The following is a 22,337-nucleotide window of genomic DNA, read 5'->3' as shown; positions in this document are numbered from 1 at the left end:
CGGATCACAACTGCTACTTGATAAAAGCAGCGACCGCCCCCCACATGACCTCGTTGGCGTTTGGCTTCATACACTCCTGCTCGGGGTCAAGGTCAAGCAGCTCCCGTACCCTCTTCATGGCGACCTCGTAGTCGTCGTCGGACAGCGGCGCGAACGCGTTTTCCAAGACATCGGAGGCGTGCGCCATGTAGATGAGACCCAGCAGGCGTTTGTCCATCCTGTGCGGATCGTTTGTCCATTTGCTGAGCACGGCGTCCTGAACCTTCTTGATGAGCTTCTGCTTGGACGAGCTGTTGACCAGCGGGTGCGTAGTCATGTCGAAGAGAAGGAAGTTCTGCTTCTCCGTGGTCAGGACGCCCTTTTCGACCAGGTTCTTGGCTAACCTCTCGCGCACGTTCCGCAGCTGGTAGTGTAGCTTCAGGGGGTTCCAGGTCTCTCCTGCAGGGGCGAGAGGTCAAATGTTAAAGGTCAGTAACCTCACTGTAGATGGATTTAGCTTGTATTCTTATCAAAGGTCGTGAAGAGGTCAACATGTCAAAGGTCAGTAATCATAAAGGTCATGAAGAGGTCAAGGTTTGAACTGAACAGAATTTCATTCCCGAATGTGATATACATTTAAAATGGAAAAATTGTTATCTTGTTTCCTTATAACAATCTTAAGAACAGAAAATGAGATTTCTATCGCTGTTCACTTGCATGCTTTTCAAGTTTTCTTCAGTTTCACTCTCCTTTTTTTTGTTCTCACCATAAAGGACCCTTATATTATAATGGCAAAATAAACTTTCACCACCCAAACAAAGTTGTATGTACATTATTGAAAAAAGGCAGAGCACTTCTGTTTGAGAATAAGCCATAGCGATGTACAGTACCTGTAGTCACAGTACCATGGACAGACAACTGAAAACTAGAAACAGTATTGCAATTCAAACAGCCAGGAATGACCACGCATAACCCAATGTTACCAAGGCAACCCAACAGTATACTTTCCTGTAAACATTCCTTCTCTTTATCTCTATCATAAATCACCCACAGAAGACCCGCCTCTAGAGTTTCAGAGGACAACCCACATTTCAAAAACGATCCCCTCTCTCAGTTGAAGGTCATCTTTTCCCCCCTTTGTTCTGACCATAATTGAGAAGCTTTATGGTGGGTGAAGATTCTTAATTACGTTGTTCTCGCCTTACCCTCATGATAAGAGGGCAGGAGATCCTGTATCTCTGTCTGGATCCGCCAATTGAACCTCAATGGATACATGCATGCTTTGTGAAAACGGTTGCTGACTCTCTCGGATTGTTAACCTACAGGTCTTGGAGGTTTGAAAGACTGTGATGAAATTCTCGCTGAAAGTTGTGGTCCCTCGGTGCTCTACTTGTAAGTTGTAGTAACAGTTGTTTCAGGTTAACAATCCGAGAGAGTCAGCAACCGTTTTCACAAAGCATGCATGTATCCATTGAGGTTCAATTGGCGGATTCAGACACAGATACAGGATCTGCTATTTTGAGCACAATGGGGTCTGAACTCGGAAATGAGGATTGGCTCAAGGATTTTAACATCCTTGGACTCCAGCCCAGCAGACAGGTGGGTGTAGAGAAATTTTTTTAAGAACACAGAAATGTTGCCAAGACTTAGTGACTGAAGTTCAATGGTTTCCATGTTACCGATATGGTGTAGGTGATACGCTGTAGGTTCTACCCGATATCCAAACTGGAATTTCTGCTCTAGTACTAGTAGTACAGATAGCCACTTGGAGGCGCATTATCGAGGTTCATTTTCCAACCTCTATCCATATACCAAATATTCTCGAGTTATGCTGTTCATAGACTGACACAGAAACAAGTGTCACCAAAAACACATTCTTCTTGCCAAAGGTAATTAGTGAGTGACAATTTCCTGAAGGGATATGTAGTCTATTTTTTTTTTAATTTGGGAAAAAATAGTATTGCCGATTCCGAAAACCAAATGATTGGTGTGGCCTAATGGTGATTATGGCCTCAATGAAAGCTACCTATAGGACGATTTAAGCTTAAATGTTCCACTAAGGCTTTACAAGTTTCATAACTTATACGTACCACCGAGTACATAGTTCGACACATGGCTGTATGTTCTGGGGAGGGTCTGTGCATATTTCAGAGTGTGAACGAAAGTTTCTTAAAAATGGGACAAACAGTATACATACCACTAAGTAGTTCGACCCATGTCTGTATGTTCTCTGGCGGGTCTGTGTCCTTAACATGTTTGACGGCCTCGTCCAGCACTTAAGAACACCTTTACAACTTTCTTAAGACTGCAAGAAACCATATACGTACCACTAAGTAGTTCGACCCATGTCTGTATGTTCTCTGGCGGGTCTGTGTCCTTAACATGTTTGACGGCCTCGTCCAACATGACATCGCCCGTTGGTGAGTCACTTCTGTAGATCAGCTTCCTGTTCAGGAGGCTTTTTCTCCTCATGCCGAGTTTCTCCAGCTCTACTCGCCCCTTCAGGCCCAGCTCCATTATCATGCAGCCCCGTAGGCCGGACGAGATGCAGTCATTCCAAAACGATGTGTAACCCTGGGAGGAAAAATGGATAAATATAAGAAAAAAGCACATAGATAAACTAAATAGGCCCAGGGACATGCCAATCTTTTTCGTGATTATGCAGCCACGCAGGCCTGGCGAGATGCAGTCATTCCAAAACGATGTGTAACCCTGAGGAGAAAAAATGGATAAATATAAGAAAAAAGCACATAGATAAACTAAATAGGCCTAGGGACATGCCGATCTTTTTCGTGATTATGCAGCCACGCAGGCCTGGCGAGATGCAGTCATTCCAAAACGATGTGTAACCCTGAGGAGAAAAAATGGATAAATATAAGAAAAAAGCACATAGATAAACTAAATAGGCCTAGGGACATGCCGATCTTTTTTGTGATTATGCAGCCACGCAGGCCAGACGAGATGCAGTCGTTCCAAAATGACGTGTAACCCTGGAGGAAAAAAATAAAAACAAGAATAAATCAGTAACATAGAAACCCCTAAATCAAAATACTCTCCAAGCAGATGAGGGGTTTCTGCAGTTTTTTTTACATGTTTCTAGGCGTTTTGTCGGGTTTTCTGCTTTGTCATTTTTTTTGTCCAGCCGTGTGGGTTGGCTGGACAGAACTTTCTGGGAAGAACCTTCATAAATCTTATAAAAAGTTCATATTTGGCTTTAGAATGAGGATGACGTGACAGAGGAAGAACTTAACCTCACAAAATTCATCCCTCAAAATCCAGGAAAGGTGTCTTATTTGGTAATGAATGTAAAAAAACTTGTGCGGGAAGATGCCAGACTCCCAACCGTTATCATGTCTTTGGCACTCTGTGAGTGACTTGCGCCAAGCAAGGTTGGCCTTCTATTCCTGACCCCTACGTACGCTGTGAAAAAATCCTGGTGAGAACACTGCAGTGTAACAGTACCCTTGAAGTTCAAGTGAGTCGCGTTAACTGGAAACACCTTTGAAGCCAAGCATACAGGCAAAAGATGCATAGTCATGATGATAGTATCAGACAATGGGCATGTATCATGTATCCAATCACCTCTACCTGATGTACATGTCTTATCTGTTCTAATTTGGTGCATAGGTCGCTCAGCCCAGGACAGGGAAGGGATGAAAGAACAATTGAAGCAAACTGACATTTTCCCATGGTTCAATGCGAAGAAGGATTGTACCTGACTATGGCCAAGATCATTGGAGAGACTGAAAGTGAGGGATTGCTCCACTCCTAGAAAGTAGTCTCTCAGAACTGACTACAAGTACAACCATACATGTCTTATCTGTTCAAATTTGGTGCATAGGTCTCTCGGCCCAGGGCAGGGATGGATAAGAACAATTGTGGGGAACTGACATAGTTCAATACGAAGAAGGATTGTACATGACTATGGCAAAGAGCAGACAAATAACTAGTATTGGAGAGACTGAAGGTGAAGTATTGCTAGACTCCTAGTAAGTAGTCTCCTAGGACTGACTATAACCATATGCACACACAATGAGTCAACTTAACCAAGACAAGTGACCTGCACTAACTTGCTAGAGTTGGACTTGAAAGGCTGGGCAAATTAAAGAACCAGTTGGAACACATACACAGACAAAGGAAACAAAATCCCTTCAGTAAAACTGAGGCATACATAGCAATTTTACAGGGGCCCAGCAGTGATTCCAACAGCCCAGACCTGGCACTGATCAGTGTGTAGTCATAACTCAGACTTCGTAGACTGGAATTGTTTAACCTAACTTGGCCCTCCTTCTACATGTACCATGGCTTGATTATAATGATTGTTTGACCCAAATGCCCCCCACCCCCCACCCCTCCACCCCCCCGTCATGGCTTGATTACAAAGTACTGACATTTGAAGAAATGAGTGGGTTGTAAACCAAATCTTAAGAGAAATCAGGTCCTTCAAATAAAATGGGACAAACCCGATTCACAACCTGTGTCTGGTGCCAACATCGATTCCTTCACAAGTTAGAGACTAAACTGTCTGGAAAGAGCTAGACTGGGCTAGGGCTGCCCCCGAAACACGTCGCTCCATCCTGGGACTGAAATTTGCTTGTTGGAACGGACAAGAATTTCACTCAGTTGGTCTAAAAAATCTAAACTTTGTGACATGAAACTGTTGAAAATGTAAAATCTAACAACGAAAATCAACAACATGATAGTCTTCAAAATAATGAATTTAGACAGCCATGGACTGGGCTCTATTATATGAAGTCAAACCCAGCTAAATTAGATATAGCTAACAATTGTATATAGTACCAGTAACCTATTGTTACAGCAAAGTCAGACACAGTTTAGGCATGTATGTTTTTCCTATGTTTTTATCATGTATTTGCAATTAGCCCACGGGCATGAACTTGCAATAAACTTCACATTATAATTCTCCAACCAGATGTGCTGGGAAAAGTTGTCGTGTTTTCATACCTGCCAGTTTCTGCTACAAACTGCCTGTTAATGATACAGTTTGTAACAGATACAGGCAGCTACATGTAGAAAAATGTAGCAATACAAGTTTGTAACAAAAACTTGCTGCTTGGAAAATGTAACAGTTTGGCCTCCCAACATCTACTTGGAGATAAGTTTTATTCATATACGTAGATATTTATTCTCCGATTATATATAATAATCATAGCCTGGGTCTCTGAGTTGCACAAGTCATTCTAGATCTACATGTATGGATCCAACTGGTTATTTTCTGAAAATTTAATGCTGAAATTGTGGGATACTGAAAAAAAAGAATTCCAGCCCTTTTGAGACCTAGTCGTAATGCATGGACGAAGCTGGTCCAGAAACAACTGTTCCCGAGAATCTATCAGATCAAACCAGTCTGCCTAGTCCCAGTTTCAACTGGGTATCACTATCTATTAAATTAATAGCTGTCAATAGAACAAAACAGGGTGACATTTCTTTTTTCTGGGAAAATGTGAGGAATACTGAAACAGCAACCTCAGATATCCACCAGATATCTACAAATAAACAAGATATCTAGTACCCAACTATAGTGCTGATCAATGAAAAGGTAGTTTAACATCCTGCAACAAAACATTTCAGGCTGCAAAAAAACAACAGTCAAACTCCTTCCATGAGGTACGTATAGACTACACAATAAGGTGAATTGTTGTCACTAGTTTGAAAGTTTCAAAGCATTCTAAATGATAAATCAGTGTGCATACAAACATTGTACATTTTAATGCTTCACTCATGATTAGCATAAGACACTCCAAACGTTATTTGGCTCATGGACATCAGTGACTCACCACTTTTTGTAACTTGTAACTAAAATATTATTTGAAATTTCAAGTCTAACTTTATTACAAACATGCTTTACAAACTGCACAAGTTTAACTTAAAACATCTTGACGAGATGATTGTGACAGATATTTTTAACTTTTTAAAGATAAATCTTTTCATGAACTGACAGACACCATTTGAGTGACCTGGCATTTACAATGCAGAAGCACAAGTTTGCGTGCTACAGGTCAGTTACTGCCTCAATGATTTCGTTAATTGTTCTTTTTCACTTCAATAGGAATGTGTGCAGTGCAAAAGACACACACTTCAACTGGATTTATGATGACCTTAAACTCAAAGAGATTCAAAACATGTGACTGGTGACATTTCTTTCAGATAATGACCTTTCAAGTTTCAAAAGCCTTAGATTTTCAGCCTTGAAGACCAACCTGATAGACAACTTTCCACAAATGACGTAGTAAGCCGCTGACTTCCGTAACAGTAATTACAGGTAATTACGGCTGTGACGCACCTCAAAACATTAGTGTCTACTGGTGGCCTTGGGAAGGGGGCAACTCCCAGATGACTGTAAACCGTAAACTTCAACTGTTGAAAAATTATTTAATTTCTAATCTATAGAGATATTATGAATAATATCGTTTTCCAAATCATAGTACATGTACTGCAAATAAGTGTAATACCAAAAAGAGTAAAACCTCTCAGCATGAGCTAGAAAGACGTCAAATTGTCAATAGTCTATTCGGAATCCTGATCAGTTTGGCTTGATTGCATGTTGTTTTAACAAAAAAAAGTGAAAAAAATATTGCAAAAGTGCCAACTGTGTATAAGTTCATATGCACACCCTGACAGACAACTTGGTCAAGATAGTTCATTTAATTGTTTCACCAGTTCACATAATGGGGAAGTTCAAGACTAATACAAAGAAGAAAGGGGTATCATATATGAAGACTGTTGTTGTCAAGTAATCAACATAGAAGTAGTGCATGCATTTGATCAAGACACTGTAAAACACAGTGTATCCAACGCAACCAAACAGCTGGGAACACAATATACAGTCCACAGGGGGATTTCCCCACCAACTGGCTGCCATAACTGTTGATATGGTGACCATTATCCATAATCATCAAACAGGGAAAGTGCACTAATTGTCATTATTGTTGCAATATATGAAGCCAAATAATGACAATTATAAACATTACTGTTGCAAGATATTAAGCGGCAAGAATGACAATAGATTGTATTGTCAATGTTGTGGCTTCATAGCTTGCTAGTAAATTTCATAATATATTTCACCTGTCTCTTTCTATTCGGCCATGGCATGAGTAGTTTTTCAAGCATACTTATCACTCTCTAAAACCTTCAATGTAGCCATTGCTAATGTTGACAAAGGTACTTATGAGGGAATTGGCCATTTGTCATGGGTGTCAAATTTATGTCCTTGTACTACAAGTTGTAGAAAAATATCAAACGTGTAACATATGTGTCTCTCTAAGTCTCTTTAACTTGTTAATAGCAAGACAACTACAGTATGGTGGTTGTTGATCTATGTTTGGTCAGATGGTCTTGATACATATCATCCTCTCTAAAAACCATTCCCTTTTTACATTGAATCAAAAATATCATCATCATATTATTCAGCACCTTGTTCACACCTAACAATATGGGGGAGGGTCCATTATTTTTTATGTATTAATTAATGATTAAGTATGGAACTGTGGGTTGCAAACATACTGTTTGTCTTTGTAACACAAACAGTATGCTACCAAAAGTATGTTACAAAATTATCAATCATCACTTGTTTCATTTTGAAATAAATACAACAGCCAAAGTCACCCAACCCTTGAATAGAGACAGAAAAACACACAGACAACAGTGAAAGTAAATCAGGTTATCACAGATGAAACACCTTTATCCATCCTTTCACTAGACCCGGATATAGTGGTGTTGTGGTGTCACCAAAAAGCCACGCATCAGTTTTACAGACAACATAACTCGCTTTACCCCCATCTGTGTATCCAATCAGTAAACAATTTGAAGGAGTGGTTTCTGCCTAAATGGCAGAACTAGAAAACTGTGTCACAGCTAACTCGATTATGGTGTTCTAGAAAACTCACCTAACCTGCACACGCAGTACCTTGTGCCAGGTGGCATTATTTCTAGAATTTACATCACCTGGTACCCATCACCTTATGCCCCTCCCCTTAGCTAAGGATGGCGTATTTTCAACCGCTACTTCCTCGTTACTACGACGTAACAGCGCCAGGTATTACGATTTATACTACAACCGTGGGAGGAAGAAGCCTTCGTGTAGAGTTAGACAAACCTCTCTGTCTTTGAGGCCGAGTAGCAAGACTTCTTCCATCAGAGTTAGCCGGGTGTCCTTCGAAGAATCGCTATCCTCTTCGAATTCCGGTTCAATCACTTCTCTCTCGATCTCTTTCCCGCCTTCCGCGCCCCTAGAAGCGTCTGTTCGCCTCTGGACGAGCCCGGACGAGCGTTGTTGCAAGCTCGTCATCCTGACGGACTGCTAAAAATGCCTAATTTTGACGAGAAAAACACCGAATATTCCGACAACTGGACTCCAGCACAGACAAGATGGCGGCGCTCCAGGGTAGATGTGATGACGTAATCAACCTGCCCGACAGGTTCCGAGCGATTCCGGAGATTCCCGAATACTACCGAAAAATAAAAAGTGCTTTCTTTTTTGTGGACAAATTTATATCCGAAATCATCAAGATTTTACAACAAGATAATTCTCTTAGAACAAAAAATACACTATATTTATAGCTTCAGTAAGAAATCACAATTTACATTTTGAAAATTTTTGATCAAAAGTAAGTCTCGCCAGTCGCGAGATTTGAATGGTGATCTCGCGTAGCGCGAGAGGTCAGCAGTTGCCAGGTCGTCAAGGAAAACAACCTGATCAGGTGTTGATAGGGTTCTCTTACAGTACATAAGTTTGTCGTCAAGATTTGCTGAATATTCACACCTAGGAAGCATGGCGAACGTCAGAACCTACAGTCCGTCCGTCCGAGTGGGGAACTGGAACGAAGATCTTTGTCTTGAGGAGGTGGGTCGGTCTGTTGTGAAGGGAAAACTTTAAAAACACCTGTCGAGTCTACGTCTTAATCGTCTTGATTTGGCGTCTTATTGAAGAATAGTTGACAAGGTTCAGCTAGTTAATTCTTATAGAAACCAATGTCTCTTCACACAACAACTGCAGTGCATCAGACCTTAGACAATCGTGCTGTAATTTGTGTGAAAAAAAGGTGAAAAATTTCACAATTGGAGTTTTGGAATCTTCCAGAACACCTGTTTTTCTCTACTATTAAAACGTGATTGTCTTCGTTTCAGTCTTGAATTAGTTTGCACTCCACCACTTGTTGATAGTCTGGTATCAGGGAAACTTTATGTGTTAACTCAGGAAGCTATCTCAGGCCTTATAGCGTGCCATCTCAGAATTACACGGGTCTCAAGCGTGAATAATTAATAACGTTAAATGTGTGTCAGTTTTCAGCAGAACGATTCAGTTAAGTTGCTCACCTAATCGCCAGTCCTATCAAAATCGACATGCTAAACCTTTAACTTTATTGATTTGTTTGCACATTTTCAAATATAATTGTGATTTGTTTGTACTAAGATGGAGAGTATTTGAAATAAGCAATGATAATGATGATTATGATGTTTATGATTAAAGCTTTTGGCAACCATATAATGATTTAAGAATCAATTTAATATAACATATTTTGAATATTGACATAGTTGAAAATATTGGTGTGGTTGAACATTTTTTGTTTATAGTATTTATTTATTATGGGAATTATAACTCATGGACAGCATGCAAGAGATTCAAGGAAAAGTCATAATTGATTTTCATCAATCTATAATTTCATTTTCTTCATTCTTCAGGATACCCTGAAGGACTTCCTTGACAAACGAGACTCGGGAGAACTTCTAGTCCAGAAGACCCACAACCTGCTTCAGAACACTCTTAGGAAGGTAAGAAACACCTGAAGTATCAGGTGAAATAAGTAAGGTGTACATAGAATTGTCCTTATGTGTATCACATATTGGTTTACGAATCAAGACAACCAATCTGAATATAGCAAGGGGGCAAAATGTTATAAAGGCTAGATGGAGTTATAATGCCCAATACTATTATGTTGTATTATCTATTTACTAAATGTACAAAAAATACTGTTATAATATGGAGTTGGGTATAACTAATAATAAGCTAAATATGGCACCTGGTATGTAATGTTACCATCCAGTGCCACATGCCTACAAATCTTCAAATAGTACTGGATAGAAAAAAAGAGATCCTAATATTAGATCATTCCTTTAACCTTTAGCCTGCTAAGGTCTAAGCCATTTGGCACCAAATATGCATTGGTTCATGGGAGAGGTTAAATACTGTAACACATTTACGAGGGTGTACAAAATTGTGAAATGGAACAAAATAGAATGAAATGGAGCGAAATGGAACAAGAAGGAAAAAAATGAAACTACAGCAAGTGTGAAATGGAACTAACTGGAAAGAAATATTAAACAAACTGAAGTATTAAATCATTGGAAAATGTGCTATGATATTGTTATCTATTCACAGGTTGACCTGTCTGTAACTACTGACGGTCTGCTGCACTTCGGAGACACGGTGATGATCGTGAACCCCGGGGCGGAGCGTAACGACGTCCGTGACATCCGCCAGCGAGACCCCACGGTGCTGTGTCTGAACATCAGTGAGTACAAGGCCCACCTGGCGGCGCAGGTGGAGGCGCCCTGTCCCGTCTCCGCTTCTCGGATCATCAAACCCTGCATCAGGAACGCCTTCGTTATCACCAGGTGGGTAACTTTACTAATGAGAAGAAAGTGTATGCAATATCTTGGCAGAAACTTAATTGTCTCTTTGCCTTCTCAGAGGGCTTTTGATACTCTATATTAGCTACAATATTACCTGAAATATAAGCTACAATATTACCCCTCTTCCTGCTGGCTATATGGTGTCAAGTGTCCAAGTTCAAAAAAACAGATTATTCTAAAGACAATTTGTCAATAAATTTGGCATTTTGATGAACAGTGACTTATATTAGTACACTTTTGATTGATATGATTATTCAGATCACTTATGAGTGAAAACCTCTTTAGAAGCTTAGACTGCGCCATATTCTAAATACAATGTGAGCCAACTTAGCTGCTTTATTCTGATTCTAATACTGCTGTTTATCTACGTCTCTAGTGTTGATGGAACCCCCAATGGCGAGGCGCTCAGGTATGGGCAGGACTTTGCACTCAGCACGACCGAGGGGTACGCTGGAAATGTAAGTATCTGTTGTTGAGGAAGTTGTTACATTATAAAGATCTAATGATTTATCTTATTGTGCTTTCTCACATATTATTGGTTGTCATCGGTGCTCTAATAATGTAAAAGACGACAACAACATCCTTAGGATTTATTTCAAGGAGGCTCTTTTTGTAATTTTTCAATCAAGATCCTGTCCACAGAATTTCCTATCTTATCTTCAGTCCTTGTAGAATTTAAATAGATCTATCTAAGAATTGATACCACAGAGAGGACAATTCAGGTAATTAGGTAAGGGGAAACACACAATTCTGCATGTTCTCTCTCAAATTTTTATGGTTAAGTTTAAACTAATTTTTACCTGTTGTTCCCTGTAGCTGAAGCTCCACAGTGACCGCGTATCGTTCCTGAAGTGCGCCAAGAAGTCTCGTCAGCAGGAGGTGTCGCTCGTGTCCGACCTGACTCACTTCACCAGGTGGAAAACCATCGCCTTCGAGCCTCAGCTCAGGATGGAGTACGAAGGACTGCCTGTGCAGGTAGGGTGTCTGAGATTGAGAATGTGTGTCACGGTGTGTGGGGGGGAAAGAGAGAGAGAGAGAGTGTGTGTGTGTGTGTGTGTGTGTGTGTGTGTGTGTGTGTGTGTGTGTGTGAGTGTGTGTGTGTGTGTGTGTGTTTTAGTGAGTAAATGTGTGAGAGAATGAGGAATGTACAATGTAGGAAAGGAATAATTGAGTGTGTGGGTGAGAATGAGTCATGGAATATGTGATGAAAAGAGTGAGTGAGTGAGTGAGTGAGTGAGTGAGTGAGTGAGTGAGTGAGTGAGTGAGTGAGTGAGTGAGTGAGCGGGTGAGTGAGTGAGTGAGTGTACATGTAGTAAATGAGAGCAAATGTGTGAGTGAAAAAAATGAGTGACCTATATGAATGAAATCTGAGCAAGTGAGTGCCTCACTTATTTCTGTAGCATGTGCCTCTTTCATTTTGGTTTTAAATTACTCTCTCACTTTTTGCTTGCAAGCTTTTAAGTCAGATTTATCTGAGAGCTTCTCACAACTTTTTACTTATCAAAGAATATGAGTTAAACATTTAAATAAAGCTGCTTCTATCATATTTTTCTATTGTTTTGCATGGTGTATTGTGTTAGTCAGCATTTGGGTTGCTTTTATTTTCCACCAGGCCAATGTAAAGCTTCTCATCACACACTGCAAGACTCACCAACACCTGAACATTGCACAGGACTATGTCGCCAGGTAAGACAACAGTAAAATACATGTACCTGTCACACGTAACCAACAGGCAGTGGTGCATCATAACACATTTCATCCTGCTGTATCATTGCTGAAGTTAAATGCTATATGTAATCAGTGCAGTGGGCTACCTGTTTGAAAGGTTGGGTAATGCTGCATCCTATTCATAACTTATGGTGTTGTGCCAATTATTACAGTAACTGAGTTGTCATTCATCTCAAAAATGTCTAATATGAAATATGTTATGAGACATACGGTCAAACTTGAAGTGGCCACCTCTACATAAAGACCACCTGACCAACATTACCATTGTTTGATGGTCCATTAGATGATTTTCCCATTGACACAAGCATTAGGAATGACCGTCTACATAGACCAGATTTTATCAGTCCTCTAAGTGGTCTTCTTGGGCAGTTTTGACTGCAAACCAAATTGGTCATGGAAAAACATACAGAAGACAACCCTAGCAACAATTACAAGTGTGATTATCAGGAAGGATCAGCCACCTGACAGCATGCGCATAATTTGCACATTTCTCGTATAAAAAGTGTTGTAGATTAAAGAACACATTCGTCATTTTTCCCAGGACTCCATTTGGGTATGAGTACGAGGTGACGGCTCACATGGACCTGGACTCCCACCGCGCGGAGAAGGAAACCAACCACTGGGTCATCATCACCGGCACTCCCACTGATGATGGCAGGACTATGTTCGACAAGTGAGTAATGGACAGTACAGTCTTTTCTTCTAGTTTCTTCTTTTCTATCTTTAATTTCTTTGTTTCTTTCCTTCTTCCTTCATTTGTCTTCCTTCCTTTCCTTATCAAAGTTCTGTTTATGTCCTTTAAAATTTATATTTCTTCTCCCAGAGTCCTTCCTCAATTTTCATGCATTTTCTGGGGGTTTGATAGGGTTTTGTACTCCCTTTCTTTCTCTGCTTATCTTCTTTCTTTCCTGCATTCTGTATACATGTACATCTACAGTCCTTAATTTTTCTTCGCTTGCCATATTTTTTCCATTAACTTCTTCTGTGTATAGTAGTATTATCCATTGTTAAATGTTAGATTTGAAAAAATATTTACAATGACTCTCCTCCCATTCAGACCCCACCAAGGCCTGCTATTAACATATTGTTTTTACAATGGAAAAGTTCTGCCAGAAGAGATTGGACCAAATTGTCAACCAGACTTTCAGCCTCCTTCAAAATGATTTACCAAATTCATTACTCAGGACATGTCACCATATGGTACATAATTATGTTTATCATTATTAATTATCAGATCAACAAAATATTTACGATGACTCTTTCCAATTTCAGACCGCGCCCTGACCCGTCTGGCCTGACGGATCGTCCCATGGAGGGGACCGGGGAGGTCAGGAACGCCGGCCTCGACCCCAACCAGACCAGACCTGCGCCCCAGACACAGGGGAAGCCCTCCATGGAGGAGATGCTGACACAGATAGAACAGACAGCGAGGGGGGAGGAGGTGCTTCCTCAGACTCAATAAAGACGTCTTAGATTTTGTCTTAAGGGGGAAGAGAACTCTGTACTCACATTCCACCTAAACTTGAACTTCATCCAACATTCCAAGGTGAAAGTAGAGGAGGTGCCTCCTTAGACTCAATAAAGTCATCTTACTTTCTGTCTTAAGGTAGCCTGAGTGTCACCCTTGTTCCAGGCTCTACCTTCACTTGTTTGGAGAGGATGAACACTCAGGATAATCTTAAGGGGAATAAAGAATTCTGTTTTTAGATTCCACCTCAATATGTCTTAAGATAGCATATAAACATGAACTTCATCCAACATTCCAAGGCAAAGGGAGAGGAGGCATTTTCTCAGACTCAATTAAGTCGTTCTTTTACCGGAGATAAAGAATTCTGTTTTCACATTCAACCCCATTCTGTCTTAAGATAATAACATGAACTTTATCCAACATTCCAAGGTATTAGGGGAGAGAAGCTACGTCTTCAGAAATTAGTAATAAACATGAGCATTGTCTAATACCCTATCTTAGTGGGGAGAGGAGAACCTCACTTTTATTTTGAATAAAATATTTTTTTTTTGTTTTACTCAGAGCCAAGCTTGTGCTCTGTAAAATGTACCTTCAATTAATACAGTAAACTTGTTTGAAGTTATGTGTTCATCCAACTAGTATTGTTCAAACTTCTCCTTAATAGCAACTAATTCAGTGAATCACAAAATGCATGTTTTACACTTCTCCCAGATACGGTGACTGTCCAGTTTGTTTTATTGCACAAACTCAAAAAGTATTTTCAGAGGCCTCCAGTGTTATATTGTTAGTTTGTTAAAGTCAGTTATCCATCTGTTTGGAACTTCTCAAATACAGGGCAGTGAATTGATAGTACCAAAGACAAGCATATGTGAACTCTTGTCATCAGTATGTTGTTTAAAACTCATTCCCTCAAGTGTTACATTGCCTATAGCTGCTACTGAGTTACTTTCCCTATGGTTACATATCTTACCTCCTATTATTCAGTGGTATCAGCCGAGTTACTGTATTGCTGTAGTAAATAGAGGACTACTAGTATCTTATTCCTGAAAAGGGGGGCTTGGATAAAGTTAATTCAATGTGCCAGAAATGCTCACCTGATTTTCATCTATATCAACAGACCAACCATTATGTGCCACAAAAATACAAGATAAACATAGAGTATAAAAAGATATGCTTCAAGTTGCCAACCAAGAAACAAGTGTACAAAATTATCCAAAAAATTCCATTCCATAGGTCTAGTTACAATGTTTAATGGCTCCATAGCCTATGCCAACTGTATATACAAGGACATTTTCAACTGTTAATATTGCAAAGAAAGAAAATTCTCTACACAAATTATTGTATTCCAGATAGAGCTTGTTGTGTGTCATTCCCTTAGGTCTGTTTAAATAATACTGGTAGTTTGTGTGTGTTATATCAAGAATGTGTTCTCTTAGTTGCACTGACTGAAGAAATATTGTATTTATGGCTTTGGAAATAAAAGTTGTTTTTTTTTTTTTTAATCTTTCTTTATTCACGTTTTAACAAAAACAAAGAAAAGCATGGCAGTTTACAAAACAAAACAAAGCACATGAGATACCACAAAATCAAAACATAAAATCCGGGAACAACATAGTTGGTACTGAAACCCCTAATGCCCATATATAATACACATATATACACATATACCTATATATTTAGAGAGATATACATACATACATATATATATATATATATATATACATATAGATCTCACGAAGATGCATACATATAATAATATTTGCATACATATAATAATATAGATGCATACATATAATAATATACATATAATAATAGATGCCTACATATAATGATATAGATGCATACAAATAATAATATATGATATTTATTCACAACGAACAATTAAATTTCCATCATTTGTCAAGAAAAAACTGTATTGAATTTTCCCCACTTCCCCCTATGTTTATGTAATTTTCCTTGTCTGTTTGCAATATTCAATTCTAATTTATAATAGAAGGAAACAAAGGATATAAAGGCTGGTAAATTCAATGAATAATTGCGATGTTTAAAGACAAATATCTTACCAAGCAGAATAATAACATTCGACAGAACCGGGCAACGATCACTTGAGATACCGAAAATTATACTAAGTGCATTAATATGCAAATGAATATCAGTGATATCGAAGAACCAGTCGTCCACCTGTCTCCAAAAATGTGCAGTTTTATGACAGTTCCAAAATAGGTGGACAACCGTTTCTTCTTCCTCTTTACAGAGACTACACAAGGGGGAGTCTATCAATCCCCATAGATATAGTGTTTTGTTACATGGTAAAAATTTGAATAACAATTTGTACTGAAACATACGGCTATTGGAATCTATGGATATTTTATAGGGCAAACTATACACATCACGCCATGGTAGCGGGGTGTCAAAATATTCTTCCCATGAAAATTTAACCTTTTCAGAAGTTCCCCATAAGCTGGCTTCATTCATGAAAAATAGGTAGAGACATTTATTAATTTTACAGTTTCGAAGCCAGCCTATGTTTCTACACACAGGGAGACATACAAACAAACTTGCAATTGGAGAGTTCTGTTTCAGCATGGCTTTCCAAGTAAAAGGGATAGCCGAAATAAGTTGGTTATATTTGAATTCGGAAAATACATCCCCAAATTTTTTGATCAGATCATTATATGATAAGAACCTATTTTCTAAGTCCAAGATGTCATTTACAAAAACAACCCCCCTACTAAGCAATACCTGAGAAAAAAATGGTTTTCCACTGACAGTTATATTTGAATTTAGACATAAAAGCTGTTGTTTTACCTCAACCGCCCCCTCGGGTGGTCTAAGTTGGAACCTCAACCAAGCCTGTATTACATGCGTAAAAAAGGTACTTATAGGTGATCTTTTTCCCATAAGAGATTCAAAATCCGCATTTTTAAGCTGAGAAAAAGGAAACAAGTTTGTGCGAAATATAGAACTAGATAAGAAGATAAGCTTGGAGCAAAACCAATCCTTATTCAAGTACAGTTTTGGTAGCCACGAGCCTTTCAAGGTTAAATCTACAGCCCGCAAGTTTCTAAGCTTAAGCCCCCCTTGTTCATAAGCAGCATACAATGTTTTCCTTTTAACCCTCTCGGGTCCATCTCCCCATAGAAATTTAAAAATCTTTTTCTCATATCTATCAAAGAAGGTAGGGGGAGGGGACGGAAGAGAGGTTAGTAGAAATATAAATTGAGGTACAATTAAAGTATTGACCAAAATAATTTTGCCCATAAGGGTTAAAGATTTAGATTTCCATAGCATTAATATCTTGTCAATCTTTACAAATTTTCGATCAAAGTTACTTTCTATGATATCAGAAAAAAGTACTGGAATATGAATTCCAAGAATGTCGACAGGACCATCTGTCCAAAGTATCGGCAAAGAGCACGGTAAATAAAAGTTTGTACCATTTAACGAGCCAATCCTCAATATTTTACATTTATCAAAATTAGGGCATAATCCTGATAATAAGGCAAAATTTTCTAAATCGTTGACCAATGCATACAGACAGCCAAGTTCTGGAGTAAGAGGGAAGTTGGAATCATCCGCATATTGAGAGACTTTAGATTTAATTCCAAAAGTATCTAAGCCTTTAATTTCTATGTTATTTCTAATCTTTATAGCGAGCAATTCAACTCCTAAGATAAAAAGATATGGAGATAGGGGGCAGCCTTGTCGAACTCCGCGGGACAGGTTAAAAGACTTAGAGATATAACCGTAATTTATAATTTTGCTAGAGATATCGTTATAAAGAATTTCTATCCATGTTATAAAAGATTTCCCAAACCCAAAGTATTCTAGTGCTTTTACAATAAAGTCTAATCTAATAGTATCGAAGGCTTTTTCAAAATCTGCAATGAAAATTAAACCGGGCAATTCATTTCTCTCATAATATTCCATAATTTCTAAAATTCTCCGTATGTTATCGCTAATACAACGCCCCTGTAAAAAACCAGTTTGGTCATAAGATATCAAATTAGAAATAACATGTTTCATACGAAGGGCGAGACATTTGGATAACACACGTGTATCACAATTAAGTAGGGTAATAGGGCGCCAATTCTTTATATATGAAGGATCTTTCTCCTGTCCCGAAGGATCCTGCTTAAGTATCAGCGAAATAAGGCCTACTTTTTGTGTGTCAGATAGTTGACTTTTTCCATAAGAAAAGTTAAAACACTCTAGCATGGGCTGCTTTAAACAATTAAAGAAAGTTTTGTAAAATTCTATCGGGAGCCCGTCGAGACCCGGAGCTTTCCCGGAGGCAAAAGAAGTAATTGCGCTCTTCAATTCTTTTTCAGTTATTAACCCTTCACATTTTTCACGCTGCTCAGCAGATAAAGAAACAGGTTTCAATTTAGGAAAAAAGGGTTCAAATATATCCTGATCTATTGACATAGGTGGTTCCTTAAATGAATAAAGGCTATGATAAAAGTTGGCTTGTTCCTCAAGAATATGCAAAGGATTAGTTTTAACCTGCCCATCTGCTGTGATAAATGTAGACATATTTTTCCGAGCTTTGTCTTTGGTGACTAAGTTCATAAAAAATTTAGTACATTTTTCTCCTTGTTCCATCCACTTGGCTCTTTTGCTGGCGATTATATTATTAGATTTTATTTGATACAACAATACTAATTCTTGTTTCTTTTCCTGTAACTTATCGAATATGTTTGCATCTGAAAGAGTATCTAGCTCCTCTTGCAGGCTGCAGATTTCACTTGTTAAGGAAAGTTCCGTTTTTGTACGTTGTTTATATTTCCAAGAAGAATATTTAATAATGTGTCCACGAACACAGCATTTAAAAGTGTCCCACACGACATGCGGATTTGCAGAACCCTCATTATAACGGAAAAAGTCTGTTATAAAATCTGAAGTTTCTTTAACGAAAACTGAGTCCCTTAATAAGTCTTGGTTAAATCTCCAATATCCTTTACCCCTGGGTATTGGTGAGGTAATAAGTGATAGTCCAATAAAAGAGTGATCAGACCTAAAACTATCTTCTATTCTAACGTTCTGTACGGAGGAAACTAACGAAAATGAAATTAGGAAATAATCGATACGGCTAGCCTGGAAACGACGTCTCCAGGTGTATCGTCTTTCCGTAGTATTTTTGTGTCTATAAATGTCTAATAAGTCTAAATTTACACATAAAGAGTTAATAGCTTGACGAGATTTAGGGTGGTAATTGAAAAGTCGATGTCCGGTTCTGTCCATATCTGAGTTTAGAACAGTATTGAAGTCTCCTGTGGCAACAATATATAATGCAGGATCAATGCAATTTTGTATAGTTGATTCCAAGTTTGTGAAAAAAGAAGGGTCGTCAGAATTGGGGCCATATATATTAATCAAACAGAAGCGCATAGAATCTAAAGAAATATCCAACACAATCCATCGACCGGAGTTGTCACTCAAGGTCTGATGGACTGTGTAGGAGACACTTGCATTGAAAAGAATCATTACTCCTCTACTATTACTTAAGCCGTGGTTGAAAAATATTTGTCCCCCCCAGTCTGACAGCCATTCTGTTTCAACAGACATTAAAGAGTGGGTTTCTTGTAGGCAATAAATATGACAGTTTTTATCTTTTAACCATGTAAATATTTCGTTTCGCTTCCTGCGGTCGCCCAGCCCATTACAATTATAAGAACCAATATTTACTTTAGGCTGGGTCATGGAAAATGTACATTATAATATATATTATATAGAAATGAAAAAGGAGTGGGCGACCACAGGAAGCAAAAATTTAACTTCAACACACAATGCAAAGTACTTATATTGTATCTACTAGGCAATAGGGGTTTGTCAACACATTTACATTTAAGAAAACAGAGACACAGATTGACAAGCCATGCACATAATGAAACATGATCCATGAAAGTATCTATCTTTCTACTACAAAGCAACTATTCAATGGTCTACTTATCTATTCTCTAATTACTTTAGAAATACAGGAGTCCACAACTAATAACAACAACAAAAACGCCAAGGTTCACTATACTGATATGTGCTATTCTCTACTTCCATGCCAAGAGTAAGAATACACAACATATCCATAAAACTAATGTATATGATATTAAGTCATTTTGCAACAAGGAAAAGGAAACATCAGAGAACCTAGTAAATATCATAAGTAGTTTGTCCCTTCTTTGTTGCTTGAATGGTAAGCCAGGGACCAAAAGACGCACACAAAAAGAACAAGAGAAGAGGCAATTCAGATTCGGTCTGTTCTCCTCTAAGCTCTAATTACTTTAGAAATACAGGAGTCCACAACTAATAACAACAACAAAACGCCAATGTTCACTATACTGATATGTGCTGTTTTCTACTGCCATGCCAAGAGTAAGAATACACAACATATCCATAAAACTAATGTATATGATATTAAGTCATTTTGCAACAAGGAAAAGGAAACATCAGAGAACCTAGTAAATATCATAAGTAGTTTGTCCCTTCTTTGTTGCTTGAATGGTAAGCCAGGGACCAAAAGACGCACACAAAAAGAACAAGAGAAGAGGCAATTCAGATTCGGTCTGTCTTCATTGAAGAAGAAAAAAGAACTGAATCTCCTCTAAAGAAACTAAATCATGACTTTCTAGTGACTAGTATAGCAATTAGTGAATAGAGATTCTACTCACCAAAAGCTTCTTGTCCCTAATTATCAGCATCAGTACATGAAGTCAAGGGAAAACAAAAGAACCATCTGACCTCAGGGACAGTCAACCTCTTGTGCCAAGGGTTCAAAAACATTAGTCTTCTTGACCTCTGGTTGTAGCTCGGGTGACTGTGAAATAAAAGTTAAAACATTTACCTTGACATGCTGCTATATTTTCTTTCAAACATGTTACTCTTCTTTTTGTATTGAGTCCTAAGTGCTATGTTGTAAAAGTAATACAAAGGTACATGATATGTAGATTACTGATTAGCCTCCACCAGGCCTTCCTAAAGCGTTAATTGTAGTAGTCCACAGTGTTCTGCTGCTGCAGTGGTATGAACACCCTGCAGCTGCAATCAGTCCTTCTTCAACTCTCTCCACTGCGTCCGGTTCGCTGCAAGCTCCCGTAGTAAAGAGTTGTGTATAGTAGACTTCAGTAAAAATGTGAGGGGAATAATCGGCCAGGTGAGTCAGTCCACGGGAAGGTTAACGTTTCCCCAGTGTGGGCAAATGAAACACTATGGTGGCCAAACTCCCCTGTCAAAGAATTCTCCCTATGGCCAGCATATAGTAAGTCTGGTTTAGACCACATGTTATTCAGATACGTAGGTTTACAAGTGACATAGGCTTGGGTCAAATCAAATTTAGAAGAACCAGAGGACTGGTCGAAAGCTTATTGGTAAGCGCCTAACTTTGTGTACAGAATTAGTGTGTAAATTAGTGTACAAAAAAATTCCAAAAAATCACATTCCATAGGTCTAGTTACAATGTTTGATGGCTCCATAGCCTATGCCAACTGTAAATAAAAGAATATTTTCAACTGTTAATATTGCAAAGAAAGAAAATTCTCTTCACTTAGAATTATTGTTTTCCAGATAGAGCTTGTTGTGTGTCATTCCCTTAGGTCTGTTTAAAGAATACTGGTAGTTTGTGTGTGGTATATCAAGAATGTGTTCTCTTACATGTAGTTGCACTGCCTGAAGAAATATTGTATTTATGGCTTTGGGAATAAAAGTTAAAACATTTACCTTGACATGCTACCATATTTTCTCTTCCTTTCAGACAAGTTACTTTTCTTTTTGTATTGAGTCCTAAGTGCTATGTTGTTAAAGTAATACCAGGGTACATGTAGATTACTGATTAGCCTCCACCAGGCCTTACTAAAGCGTTAGTAGTAGTAGTCCACTGTGTTCTGCTGCTGCAGTGGTCTGGACACCCTGCAGCTGCAATCAGTCCTTCTTCAACTCTCTCCACTGCGTCCGGTTCGCTGCAAGCTCCCGTAGTAAAGAGTTATGTATAGTAGAATTCTGTAAAAATGGGGGTAATAATCTGCCAAGAGAGTCAGTCCACGGAAGGTTAACATTAATATTTCTCCAGTGTGGGCAAATGAAACACTATGGTGGCCAAACTACCCTTGAAATCATTCTCCCTATAGCCAGCATATAGTAAGTCTGGTTTAGACCACATGTTATTCAGATATGTAGGTTTACAAGTGACGTAGGCTTGGGTCAAATCAAATTGAGAAGAATCAGAGGACTGGAAGAAATCTTGTTGCTAAGCGCTTAACTTTGTGTACAGAATTAGTGTGTACATCTGGTAATATTATTTAGGTACTGTTGTGTAGAAGCGTTTCAGCACAAAGGACAGGGCAGCTGCCGTTTTGCAGTATGCCTGCCCCTGGGATAGGGTTGTCAATTTGCTGTACACAAACAGTTGGGAAAGGTTCATGGTAGATCCCTGAGATTCGAAGCAGTAAAACGTATTTATAGTTAGATGTCCAACACGTAACGTTCACCATACTTTACTAAATAAAATAAAAAAGTAACT

The 22,337-nt window shown here is 38.7% G+C and overlaps 2 protein-coding genes across 2 annotated transcripts; one reads left to right on the top strand and one right to left on the bottom strand.

Moving 5' to 3' along the window:
- LOC136427185 (Golgi phosphoprotein 3-like) lies at positions 1–8,408 on the bottom strand. Its single transcript, XM_066415961.1, has 3 exons — positions 8,096–8,408; positions 2,307–2,553; positions 1–438 (listed from the first exon to the last, which is right to left on the bottom strand). The coding sequence occupies exons 1-3, from the start codon at positions 8,285–8,287 to the stop codon at positions 14–16; spliced, it is 864 nt and encodes a 287-aa protein (XP_066272058.1). The 5' UTR covers positions 8,288–8,408; the 3' UTR covers positions 1–13.
- A 228-nt stretch (positions 8,409–8,636) lies between these two features.
- LOC136427184 (cilia- and flagella-associated protein 161-like) lies at positions 8,637–15,314 on the top strand. The gene is made up of 8 exons (XM_066415959.1): positions 8,637–8,842; positions 9,682–9,771; positions 10,379–10,614; positions 11,009–11,090; positions 11,449–11,607; positions 12,245–12,318; positions 12,902–13,033; positions 13,633–15,314. The coding sequence occupies exons 1-8, from the start codon at positions 8,771–8,773 to the stop codon at positions 13,820–13,822; spliced, it is 1,035 nt and encodes a 344-aa protein (XP_066272056.1). The 5' UTR covers positions 8,637–8,770; the 3' UTR covers positions 13,823–15,314.
- The last annotated feature ends 7,023 nt before the right edge of the window (positions 15,315–22,337 follow it).

This window comes from Branchiostoma lanceolatum, chromosome 2, assembly GCF_035083965.1.
Source record: "Branchiostoma lanceolatum isolate klBraLanc5 chromosome 2, klBraLanc5.hap2, whole genome shotgun sequence".
NCBI classification, from domain to species: domain Eukaryota; kingdom Metazoa; phylum Chordata; class Leptocardii; order Amphioxiformes; family Branchiostomatidae; genus Branchiostoma; species Branchiostoma lanceolatum.
Note: the sequence above shows the minus strand (reverse complement) of the source record. Positions and strands in the feature narration are given on the sequence as shown.